This window comes from Neolamprologus multifasciatus, chromosome 18 (assembly GCF_963576455.1).
Source record: "Neolamprologus multifasciatus chromosome 18, fNeoMul1.2, whole genome shotgun sequence".
Lineage (NCBI taxonomy): Eukaryota > Metazoa > Chordata > Actinopteri > Cichliformes > Cichlidae > Neolamprologus > Neolamprologus multifasciatus.
In genome coordinates this window covers 33291564-33304075 of record NC_140456.1, presented here as the reverse complement: position 1 = coordinate 33304075, position 12512 = coordinate 33291564, and the positions used below count along the sequence as shown (strand labels likewise).

The 12512-nt window shown below is 41.5% G+C and overlaps 1 protein-coding gene across 4 annotated transcripts in view; it reads right to left on the bottom strand.

Moving 5' to 3' along the window:
- Positions 1-12512, bottom strand: part of xrn1 (5'-3' exoribonuclease 1) — a 27992-nt gene extending 15480 nt beyond the window's left edge. For all 4 annotated transcript variants that reach the window (XR_014870824.1, XM_085141191.1, XM_085141192.1 and 1 more), the window contains exons 1-21: positions 12230-12512; positions 11024-11256; positions 10459-10556; positions 9125-9234; positions 8916-9026; positions 8748-8833; positions 8573-8660; positions 8289-8457; positions 6338-6405; positions 6100-6237; positions 5833-6002; positions 4127-4216; positions 3664-3820; positions 3396-3515; positions 3124-3293; positions 2896-3013; positions 2587-2682; positions 1321-1424; positions 1086-1220; positions 764-926; positions 283-396 (exon numbers count right to left, since the gene is read on the bottom strand). Coding sequence is in view for 3 of the 4 variants with exons in the window: in XM_085141191.1 (XP_084997317.1) it covers positions 283-396; positions 764-926; positions 1086-1220; positions 1321-1424; positions 2587-2682; positions 2896-3013; positions 3124-3293; positions 3396-3515; positions 3664-3820; positions 4127-4216; positions 5833-6002; positions 6100-6237; positions 6338-6405; positions 8289-8457; positions 8573-8660; positions 8748-8833; positions 8916-9026; positions 9125-9234; positions 10459-10556; positions 11024-11256; positions 12230-12304 (2613 nt within the window). In the remaining variant the exon portion in view is untranslated. The remainder of the gene's footprint in view (positions 1-282; positions 397-763; positions 927-1085; positions 1221-1320; positions 1425-2586; positions 2683-2895; positions 3014-3123; positions 3294-3395; positions 3516-3663; positions 3821-4126; positions 4217-5832; positions 6003-6099; positions 6238-6337; positions 6406-8288; positions 8458-8572; positions 8661-8747; positions 8834-8915; positions 9027-9124; positions 9235-10458; positions 10557-11023; positions 11257-12229) is intronic.

The following is a 12512-nucleotide window of genomic DNA, read 5'->3' as shown; positions in this document are numbered from 1 at the left end:
AGTATCGAAAAAATGATTGTGGAAATCAAACTTATCTGACAGTCGCCGATGACATTAATGCACAGGTGACAGCTCGGGGTACAGTGTTTTGTTTCTTCACTTATATTGAATGTGACAGTGTGAAAACACGGACATTATACTCGTTTATTATATATTTATTCATTTATTATATAAACTCTTGGTTTAAATTAATAAAAAGAATTTTGAAAACTAGCAGGGGTAGTAACTTGGGTATCGAGGGAGTAATCCACAGACTAAGAGAGCAAACGGTGGATAACATACCTCTCCCATGGCACCGTAGTACGGGTTTCCCACCATGAAGACGGTTGTTGTTGGAGGAAAGAGCTCATCTAAGCTCTTGAAGCAGGCCAGAGACGAGCAAAAGGCTTTGATATCCTGACACCATGAAGATAAGGAAGAAGTGTCTTTAAGATTATCTGTCCATCAATATCATCACAATAATATCTATAAACACTTAAAAAAAGGTGATAAAATCAAAACCATGTGCGGTAAACCTAAATTTGCCTAAAACGACTCTGACAATAAACAGAAAGAAACTGAAAGCATGTGTTAGCTTTATTTCAGGCTTTAGCTTCATTAATATAGCTGCACTCCTCGGCTTAAGCAGGTTTTCTTCTATTTTCCTGCAGCATGAAGACCCTGCTGAAAAACACCACAGCCTCAGTGACATAGACACTGCTATGAGAGTCTTTCACCGATTATTCTCAGTTTTCTTCTCTCCATCATGTTTGTGTGCAGGTACCTTAACAACCGCCTGGTGGGCAAAGGGGAGGACCTGTTTGGCCCACTGTTTCTCCAGTTCCACCACACCATTGGCTTTGGGAACGTATTTTCTTCCAGTCAGCAGTTGGCCGTATAAAACCACCTCTGTCTCATTTATCACGATGCCTTTCCTCTTCAAAAAACTGCGAGAAAGAAAAGCATAAATAACCAAAGAAGCCAAAGAACATGATGGTTCTGCCAAAGAACAGAAGTAAAGGATTGTTTCAATAATATGAAAGAGTAGAAAGGACTGAAGATGCATACAAACTTAAACACTTGCATTATTTTGCTGAGTTTCTTACTATTCAGTGATTCCTTGGACGTCCTTAATCCAGTCCTTCTGCTCCTTGTCAGACAGACAGGTGACTTTGGCGGGAGGAGGAGTGCTCGGCCTGTCGTACACTCTTTGGACACCCGGTGGTTCCTCAAGATAAAATCTTCAGAACAAGTTGCAAAATTTCACTTGTAAAGCCACTAAAGTCTCAATATAATATTTTCAGATTTTTCTACACATCTAGCAGGAAAGTCAGCTCTTACTTAGTTTCTCCATCTGACACTGCAATGATGCGAGCTTCCTCTAGATGAGGCCAGTTGACAAACACAGACTTCCCCAGAACTTGTGCAGCAACATCATCACATGTCTGAAGATAATGACAAGAAAGAAAGAGAGAGGCAGAGACACAGAGGATAAGGCGACTGCTTCCTAGAATAAGATTATTTATCCAGACCAAGAGGTGACTGGATGTAAAAAATATTTTATGCAGTTCTTTTAATTGTATAGACAGTGATTCAAAGACTTCCAAGGGACAATTGATCAGTTCTAAATAATAAAATGTTGAAGCTTTATTAACCCTTTAAGACCTACCATAGAACCAAGTCCTCCAGAGCTTATATTATATTTTTACATGCTGTGGAGCCATTTTTGGGAGCATTTCAAGTTGCTATACATCAATACAACCATTATAGCCCAGATTTTAATAATATGTCTGCATTAAGTGCATAGTAATTACATAAATTGCAAAAAAGTGCAATAAACTACAAAAAAATTGAAAATCGTTTTTGTTTTTTTAACATATATTTCTAGTTAGAGAAATTTAAGAGGCTTATCCCTCAAAACTGTAAATACAAAAAAGTTGCACAAAATAGTTTCCCACCACAGGAAATTTATTTTGAGTGTCTTCATAGTTTTATTTTTGAAATACACCAATTTTTATACACTGCAGGAAAAACAAAAATAAATATTATACTGCAAATTTGCAAAAAAGCAGCATATGCATCAAAATAAACTATTTCCAGCAGTGCAATATGAGTCCTAAGCATCCCAGAAACCACACAGAAAGTCGTAAAGTCAAACATAACTTTTAAAAACACCAGTATAGGCTCACAAGGCCCTGATGGTAAAAAAACGTTATTTCCGCAAAAATGACGTCACTTCCAGTTTCGGGCAGGTCATGGCGGACATGCGATAGTTCGCGCTGACGTCTATTCCAACGTAGGAAGTGTTATGAACAGCTGATCGGATCGGTAAAGCGTGTTTCTGGAATATTATGTTTTTGTTGCTGCAAGTGCTTTTTATGCAGTTTTTGCAAAGCTGTATGTGGAAGGAAACTGTGACCGAGGACAAGCTGATGGCATAAGATGTAAGTACAACTCCTCCGGTTTCATATGCAAAAAAATTATTGCGCTAGCTCACGTGGTTGCAGAGCTACCGGGATTTAAAAATAGTTACGCAAAACGGAGCGTGTCCGCTCTGACCGGCTTTAAAGGGTTAAACTAGATCTAAAAACATAAACAAAAGCTCACCGTTTCCACTTCCTGGTTGGGGAGGATATCCAGCAACATGTTCTCCCCTCTGCTGCTCTGCTGGAACACGACCACCCCGCCTTTCTTCTTGTAAAACTGAAAAGACAGTGAAGGACCAGAGCATGAGCGTTTGAGAAAAGGAGATCATCTTCTAAAGATGCTGAATTTACTAAACTTGCTATACTTCTTTTTTCTTCTTCTTAAATTGGCAGAATTCATTTCAGATTCATACGTTGGTTGCGAGTTAAGACGCATTTAACCAGGTTCCAACTTTGAACAGTTTAGGAGTTCAGTTATGCACATGCCCACCTTATGTTTGATGTGTTGTAAGGTGGGAAAGCCACAGAAGTACAGAGCTGAGCGGTCAACGGGCTTGGTGACGTGATCTAATGAAACTTGCCAAGCATCCATGGGGATGTGCGCCGTCCTGTGAGGATCAACCACAAAAGGCAATCAGCCACAGACAAATATTTCACCTCAATAAGACCAAACGCATGAGTTTTTTCAGAAATAACGAGGATCATTAAATGCATCTACCTGACGTGGCAGTGGACGATGTCGGGGAACAGTTGAGGCAGGGGCGAGGCGTAGGCGGAGTCCATTTCCCCGTCGTACGAGTAGACCGCACACTCTGTGTGGCAGTTCCTGGCCTTCTCTTCTTTTGTCAGCTTCCTGTTGCAGGCCTCCATGGCTGCTAATAAGCACCTCTGTTCGATACAAAACAACATAAAGTTACACAGTTACAAGTTGTCAAATTTGATTTCGACAACACACCTGTGGCATTTCTTCATTTCGAATTGTGCGTTTACCTCATCTATGAACGGGATGAGCACCACAGCCTCCCATTCCTGCTGCTTGCCATTCAGGTCCGTTTTAAAGTCAAGAGGGTAGTACTCAATAATAGCTGAGCTTTCACTCGTCATCAGATGCTGAAACATAACAAAATACTGTATTACGATCCCCTGTATACTTCCTGTCCTAATGTTAAAATGATTTCTATATTAAATTAGATTTTTTTATTTCTTAGAGTACATCTTGTGCATTTTAAATGCGTGAACTTGGATTTGCATTTGTTACCCTGTAACACTCGGGCAGCAGTTCCATGCTGGCAGCAGGCAGGACTGCCAACAGCTGCTGGAAGGGCATGAAGGGCTGTCCATGCTCAAAGGTCAGCTTTAACCCAGACACATTCCTGATGTCTGACAGGTAGGGAGCGTAGTGGTAGGGGTAGTACCTGCAGAGATAACACATAATACTCAACGACTGCTTTAAAAATGGAGCGCCTTAAATATAGAGGTTTAAAGAAGGAAATCATTTACTTATTGTTCCTCCCCCAAAGCAAATCAATCAATCCACTTTTTCTGTGAAATAACTTTTATTAGACACCCTGCAGCCCTCATTACAGCCTGCTGTGGAGAAATATGTCAAAATTTGAGCCTCTCTTTCGATGCTCCCACATTTCTGTGAGACTGTTAATGAGCTGCAATAACAGAAAGAGAAAGATCAGGGAGTAAATTACACAGAAGAAAGAAGCACTCACCAGCTCCAGGACTGAACTCCATGGTAATAGTAGTGGAGAATCCACTGGATACCTTCCACATAACACTTGGCTTGGTTGGCTAGAAACTCGCTGCAAATGGACGAGTGAAAACATAGTTAAAGTGCAAGCTGCAGTGATGAAGGGCACTGTTAACATTTAACATTTAGCCAAGTCACTTCCCTACCAATGGGATCATTTAAAAAAGGAAACTAGTAAAAGGGCATCACACTGCTGGGAAACAGCAACACACACGCACACAGACAGACACACAAGCACGTCTATTCTAACTGCTGATAAGGGAGAAAAACTGATTTTGTCAGTCTTAATAGTTTTACCCTTTAAAAAGGTACGACGAGGTAAAGGCTGCTGTGTGACATCTTAAAGTGCACCTATAATGATGAGGTCATAGCTGAGCATTGTTCCAATGGTGGACCTGTTTCCAACAGTTATGATCACCATATTATTTGTGGTGAAACTAAATGATCTGCTGCAGCTTTGTGATTCTGTGAGTTCATCTTTAAGTGTTTCGCTATACTCGATGTTGAATCATTACATAAGTGATGTGACTAACACACAATGTGTTTATGAATACAGTCCGTTTCACCCGGCTTGTTGCCACTTGGTCTTGCTGCACCTAGAGCAAAACACAATAGCAGGTGCACTTATGCCGGGCTCACACTCTGCGATTTTTGGCCCATTTTGAGCCGATTTTTGAGTCGTGCGACCGTTTTGGCCTTCATCGTGTGTCGTGCATCGTGTAGTATACGTGGGGTAACGAGAAGCGATTAACACGTCGTGACCAGCTCCTGATCATCAATCGCTTGGTCGCGAGGGTGTCGCCGCAGTTTCTCACACTGCGCACGCGCAAACACAAATGTCAGCGAAAAAGACGGCGCAGCAGTGCAGCGTGTGATCTGGACACAAGCGATGGAGGCACTTGTAGAACTTTGGAAAGCTCATCCGAGCCTTTTCGATGTGGCCTCACAAAATTATCACGACCACAACAACCGTGAAAATAGTTGTTGCTGCTCAATCACAGCTGATCATGTTTTTCATTAGCAGTTTAGCAAAGTTGATGGTGGTGGTGCGTGTCTGTGTGAGTGAAAGACAGAGAGGGAGAGCGAGCGACAGAATTTCTGTTATAACCTTCATTTTATGTACAGTGTGAGCACTCGGGTCGTATAGTGTGAGACCTACGAACTTCTAACCCCTGCGAGTCAATCGTGCAGTTTGAGCAGGAGCTGAATCGCGCGACTGAAAAAAATCGCACAGTGTGAGCCCGGCATTAGAGACACCAATACAACCTTGTGCAGAGCCCTGCTCCTTTGCATGATAAAACAGAGCCTGTTATCTTTGTTCCCAACCTGCTGAGCGTCACATGACTAATTCAAAATACCTTTTAGTGCATGAAATACAAGAACTTTAAAAGACTGACATGAAAATTTCAGTCTCAAAGTTTTGTTTTTGTGCTGGTGCACACTTTTCAAAAAAAAAAAAAAAAAAGGGGGAGTGGTGAGTGATGACCAATCATTTATCTGCGTTATTGAACACTGGTCATTATAACTGAACGAAGACACAACAAACAAAGAGGTGAAGTGAAACTAAGAGAAGAGTCAAACTTCTTCCAACTCAAACGTGTCCCAAACACTTTTATGTTTTTCTTCCCATAATTTGCTTTTTGTATGTGTCTGTATAAGTTCACTCACTCAGACACCACGTCCACGCCGATCTTGCTCATGTAGTATGTGCGTTTGTACTGTCTGAACTCTGTTTCAAAGATATCATCCTCCTCCTCTTCATCATCTGCTGCCGCTGCTTTTTCCTCTCCGGTGACTTTCTCTGATGTAGTCAGGGAAGCCAGACAGAGAGCAGAATCCTACAGATATGTTTTTAAAAAGTCAATCACTGGAAAGAAACAGACATGAAAACAATGCTGAAAGACACGATGCATATTTTCCGTGCTGCATCCCTACCTCGTTCTTTCTGCCGTCTTTGCTGGCAGCTTCCCTCTCAGCTGCCAGTCCAGCAGCTTCATTCAGATATTTGTTCCCAACTTTGCTTTCAAACCACTTCAAATCCACAAAGACCTCATTAAAATGTTCCCGGTCAAACTGGCAGGACATGGGGGGGGAGAGAGTACATTTATTTACATTTAGTGTACGGGATTTGATGTTAAAATGAACGACCCTTAAATAGAAACTAGTGTCTCACCTCAGCAAGCTTCTCCAGGTATTTCTCAAAGTTTCTGAGGTTTAAGTGACCGTTCTCATTCAGATAACCTAAAACAAACACGGGGACATTATTTTATATACGTGATAAACAATAATAATAATAAACAAGTGGGACATGAATGTTTTTCTATATTGTACTGGTTGACAATTTTAAACGATCTGGGCCAGCTGGACAAGCACAGCACATGGAACAAACAAAAAAACAACATGTTTTGTGTTTGAGAGGCTTTCAAATTCTGAATAAATGCTCAAAAAATACATCCCTGCTGCATCAGTTCTTTTTCTGGGGGGGGGGCTTTGTCACATGATAAAGTTGGAGCCGCCAGAACCTCAGGGTAATTCTGCCAGCTTCACGTTTAAAAAGGTTTCTTCCTGTTCAAAGGGAGTTCTTCCTTCCCACTTGGTCAAAGGGGGTCAGCTGATTGTTGGGCTTTTCTCTGTATAATTGTTGGGTGTTTAGCTTACAGTGTAAAGTGCACCTTGAGTCAACTGTGGTGCAATAGGCAAGGCTAGTTTATTTATATAGCACAATTTAACAACAAGGGGATTCAAAGTGCTTTATGGAGACATTAAAAACAAAAACAAATAAAAAAGCATAATTTAAAATTGATTTTAAAAAAACAGTAGATAAAATCAGCAGTTAAAATGTAAGTTTTGAAATTTAAGCTTAAGTGTGGATTTGGTGTTTTATTCAAATGCAGCTGAGAACAGGTGAGTCTTCAACCTGGATTTAAATAAACTGAGTGTTTCAGCTGATCTGAGGCTTTCTGGGAGTTTGTTCCAGATATAAGGAGCATAAAAGCTGAATGCAGCTTCTCCGTGTCTGGTTCTGACTCTGGGAACTGATAAAAAACCGGATCCAGATGACCTGAGGGATCTGGAAGGTTCATACTGGGTCAGGAGGTCACTGATGTATTTTGGTCCTAAACCATTCAGAGCTTTATAGACCAGCATCAGAACTTTAAAGTCTATCCTCTGATGGACAGGCAGCCAGTGTAAAGACCTCAGAGCTGGACTGATGTGGTCCACTTTTTTGGTCTTAGTGAGGACTCGAGCAGCAGAGTTCTGAATGAGCTGTAGTTGTTTGACTGATTTTTAGGTAGACCTGTAAAGATGCTGTTACAGTAACCAAGCCTGCTAAAGATGAATGCATGGACTAGTTTTCCAGGTCCTGTTGAGACATCAGATCTTTTATCCTTGAAATATTCTTGAGGTGATAGTAAGCTGACTTTGTTATTGTCCTAATGTGTTTTTCTAAGTTTAGGTCTGCGTCCATCACTACACCCAAATTTCTCGCCTGGTTGGTGGTTTTTAGGTGTATAGATTGAAGTTCTCTGGTGACCTGTAATCGTTTTTCTTTGGCACCAAAGACTATTACTTCAGTTTTGTTTTTGTTTAGCTGGAGAAAATTGTGGCACAACGTTCAATTAAATTATAGAGATACAATTTAATTGAACTCAATAGAATATACATGAATACAGCATGGTGGCTTTCTTTTTATATCTCTCTCTATCTATAGATAGATAGATTTTTTTTTAAAATTTTGTTTTGTTTGCATTTCTGCTGTATTTCATCTTTTTCGCTGAGTTTGTGTTCAAAAATAAATAAATATTTTTCATGCTTTTGAAATCCAAATTTGTTTAGACTACAGTTCATTACAGAGGACAAAGCGAAGTCCTAAAAAGTAAACCACTAAAAGGATACAGTGTATGCATCATGTTGCAACACAACAAGCATGAAGAAACCTCACTGCACATGTTGCAATCCACTATAATTATTATGGAATCAAATAAGCCAAAGCTAAACACTTTAAAACATTTAAAACTGAATTGAAATGTTTGGTTTCAACAGAAATGACATTGAAAACCAAACTGAAAGAAGAAACTAAAACTAAAAACTAAGGAAAAACACAAGTACGAGTCGGGTCTTACCCCCCAGGCTTGGTAGTACACTCATGTACGTCTTGTACAGCAATGGTAGAGCGTCATGATTGATGTGAAGGTTGGGGAGGTGAGGGATGAAATCGTTTCCTACCAGGAAACCCATTAGAATCCAGTCATCTATTACTCGCTCCAGGTCATAATCGGAACCCATCTTATTCTGAAAACAGAGGCACAAACATTTAAACGTCATACAGTACGATTTAAAAAGCATATATTAAAAAATTATCATAATATGAAATCTCGCCTGCCCACTTTAGGCACGCTTGTCTCACCTTGAGCTCAGAGAACTCGTAGTCGATATACTCTCTCATCAGAGACAAGTGAAGCAAGTGAAAGGTGGTCTCCTCTGGAGCTGTTATCCTGAAAGAGAACAAACGAGCAGGGTTCACAAAACAATGCAGCAAAACAAAGAAAGACAAAATAGACTGAAGAGAAGAAGAAAAGAACCTTTTCTGGGATTTCTTCCCTCCGAAGCGGACTTCCTCCCTGAGCAGAGCGAAATTTGGCTCGTGGCTGGTCAAACCCAACATAATCTACAACACAGAGTGAAGGACAGACTGAACCTTCAGGCACTGATTTGAGCAAAATGCTCATCAATGACCTGTTTAAACGTACCAGGTCAGCATCCAGGCCGTACAGGCAGTGTCGCGTGTTGGGGTCATGATTGGGCTTGGTGTTCTCTGACCGGATAAACTCCATGATTTTATGTTCCCCCTCCCCTGGTGTCTGTAAAGATAAGAAACACAAACTTAATACATTCATTACTGACTCAGAAACAGTACAAAAGTACATACAACAGTTACTCATACACCACTCACACCCACCTCGTGACCGGACAAGTACACTTTGACATTCTGCCATAGCTTGTCATTGGAGAGCTTGTTGTGGACGAAATACTTGAGCTGTTCCTGAAGTCGCGCCATGAACTCAGTGCCTGGAAGAAGGATTTGAGATTAAAAGAACTGCTAACATTTTCGGAGACCTGTTCTCTGTGTATCTCTTAAGGATCCAAGAAGAACTGAGCAACCCAAGTGTTTTTAGCTGCTCAGTTCTGCTTTCCCAAGGGGTCGCTACACCAGACAGATCTGCATATTTAATTTGACAGTTTGAAACAGGACCCTTACAGTTAATCCAGGCTCAAGACTAACAGAAGAGGTACAAGGCTGGGGTTTGTCCTCCTTGTGTTGAAATGGGAAATCTGTCTTATATAACGCCTGATTTAAACTTCTGCAGGGAATCTTCATAGAGCCTACAAAGTAGGCTAGGTAACTTGCCAGTGTGGTTGTCGGTACCTGTCCTGGTTCGTCATGCGTTAAACACAGTGTGGTAGTATCCTGGTGTTTTAAACGCAGTGCCAGTCGATAGAAACAAATACGATTCTGGATTCTGTTTTCTCCCTCCTCGGTCTCCACTCTTTGCTTCTGCCACTTTTCTCTTTTTATCCTGGGATAAATATATTTGTCCCTCAAGGTTTTCTACTTCTTTGTACATTCCCTCACATCCACTCCTCTGGAAAATATTACATCTCTGCTATGACCTATTCGCTAATGTCCATCCATCCATTCGCTTCCGCTTATCCTTTTCAGGGTCGCGGGGGGGGCGCTGGAGCCTATCCCAGCTGTCATAGGGTGAGAGGCGGGGTACACCCTGGACAGGTCGCCAGTCTGTCGCAGGGCCAACACACAGACAACCATTCACACTCACTTTCACATTCACACCTAGTGACAATTTGGATTATCCAATTAACCTGTCCCCACAAGCTGCATGTCTTTGGACGGTGGGAGGAAGCCGGAGTACCCGGAGGGAACCCACGCAAACACGGGGAGAACATGCAAACTCCACACAGAAAGACCTGATGGTGGAATTGAACTCAGGACCTTCTTGCTGTGCGGCAACAGTGCTAACCACCGTGCTATTCGCTAATGATTCTAGGTAAATACCAACGATGCGCTTTGGCTAAAATGTCAATCCACATGTTGAAAAACGAGTCACCGGATGTTTACGTCTGACATGCAAACATGTTTCTAATAAAAATATCACATACAGTACACATATAAAAAACACAGTGACACAAAAATAAATTCAGGTGCTAAACTGTATCAGGTGGTTCTGATCTGTGTGATGAGCATCTTTACATGAAGCTTCAGATCTTCCTTACCAGGAGTGATACAGTTGGAGTCGAAGCGAGCCTCTGTGGGAAGCACCTCTCCTTTATCCAAAGCTTTTTTTATCTTTTCCTCTGCTTCTTTGGCGGACCTAGACACACACACAGACACACACACACACACACAAGTAGATATAAAAGAGAGAAGGTCAAATTCAAAGTCTCAGGTTGTGTCTCTGCCTGCAGTCTGTGTTTTCCCCTCTGTCTGTAACACTGAAGCACAAAATGTTGTATTTTAGCTCAAGCCTGTTTGCTGCTCATTCTTCCTTATAAGGTAACTCGCATAGGGCTCAGGTTTACAGCTGCAGCCTCAGAAACATCACATAATTATACCAAACATCTCTAAATATATCTGAGAACAGACATGACACTTTAATCAGATAACTAAGAGAGAACGTGGCATTATTTATAGTTTGGATTCAGCATCAGGGTACAGGCATGATAATAAAATTCCATCTCTTTATTTGGTCAGTTCAAGAAAAGCTACTCCCGATATCCTAAATTTAGTGATTCTCAATAAGTATTATGACAGGATTAGCATTTATTCATCCATCACAACCTGAATCTACGTCCTCTCTGCTGGTTCATCTTCGCCCTTGGCGCCACACCATCCACCGCCATGAAGAAAACCTTGCGAGGCTTGATGATCCTGAAGAGCACCTCCAGGTAATGGAAGATGTCTGCGAAAATCTTTTCCTCAGAAATGCGAAAGTGGACATCCTCATCGTTTGGGTGAGAACACTGGTGGATGATGCCGTTCATGTCCAGATAGAAGTTGTCAAACTCTGGAATCTGAGGGCAGAAAGAAACGAATGCAAAGACAAACTGATCACACACCTAGTACATTCAGGAACGTGACTTATCTGTAAATGCTCGCAATGACGAGATCTTTCAGGTGTGGCAGATGTTTTTAGGAGGCTGATGAGTTAAAGGAGGTTATATTTGACAGTCAAAAACAGTCTCATGAGTATGCCGTCAACCTTTCATAACATCAGACCTTTATGTTTTGTTCCGTTTTATTTACACCGGTACCGACATGAAACATAATTCCCATATTTACCGTTACCAATTTTCTGCTAAAGGTGGTTATTTACTGCTTTAATACAAATGCAAAGCTGTCTGAGGTAAGGAGGGTGACACTGAACAATGTGCGCTGATGAAACTACTGCTGGGGGAGTGAAATAGCGGCTTCCTTTCTGCTCAGAGTGTAGAAAGTGGTTCAAGTCCCCCCGCAGTTACTCAAGTAGCCTAAACTCTCACGTTATTCGAGCTGTGGCCCACAGGCTGAGCTCATACTTCTGACATTTCAGACAAGTTCATTATAAAGCGCAGTTACTGTTAACCAGCTGGTAGCAATAACTACCCGAGCCCCTATAGATCTCTAGTTATCATAAAAATCAGTTAGTTAGCCAACTGTAAGAGCTTATTATTGTTTAGAATGTTACTGACCAACAAAGGCCAAAATTACCATTAACATTTTACTTGTTTAGTGCGAATAAGCGCATAATGGAGACCAAAATAGCACATTAGTGATGGAATTTGGTTAATAACGTCATGCCTATCCTGTGTTTAACAAAAGGATGAAGTGAAGAATGTGTGCTAAAAGCAGAGTTGTCCATTCGCCAGAAAACCATTGGTAAGCTACGTGGAATTTTAGTTCCGCGGCCCGCTATAGCTCTCTGATAGCGAACAGCTAGCTACGCTAGCACTGTGGCTACCAATGACAGCGGTCTGTGAAGCTAACCAGTCACCGCTGTTTTCCTACCTGATGTTCCTTGACAACTTCACTGAGACAAGGGTAGCGTTCCGAAATCCAGCGGTAAAATTTTGGCACTCCCATCTTCACCACAAACCTCTTCAGCCTCTAGGTCAAAACAGTAAACAGCAAAAACTGGATGGAGGTGTTCGCCTATGTGAGGAACTACACTGTAGCTGGGGTTTAACCTGGTAACATGAGAACTTGCTTTAGACTCAGGTTTTGTTTCCAACGGCTGCTAAGTAGCTGGTTGTCCGTTGTCCGCCGGAAAAATCGTTCCGCCGCTTTTCGA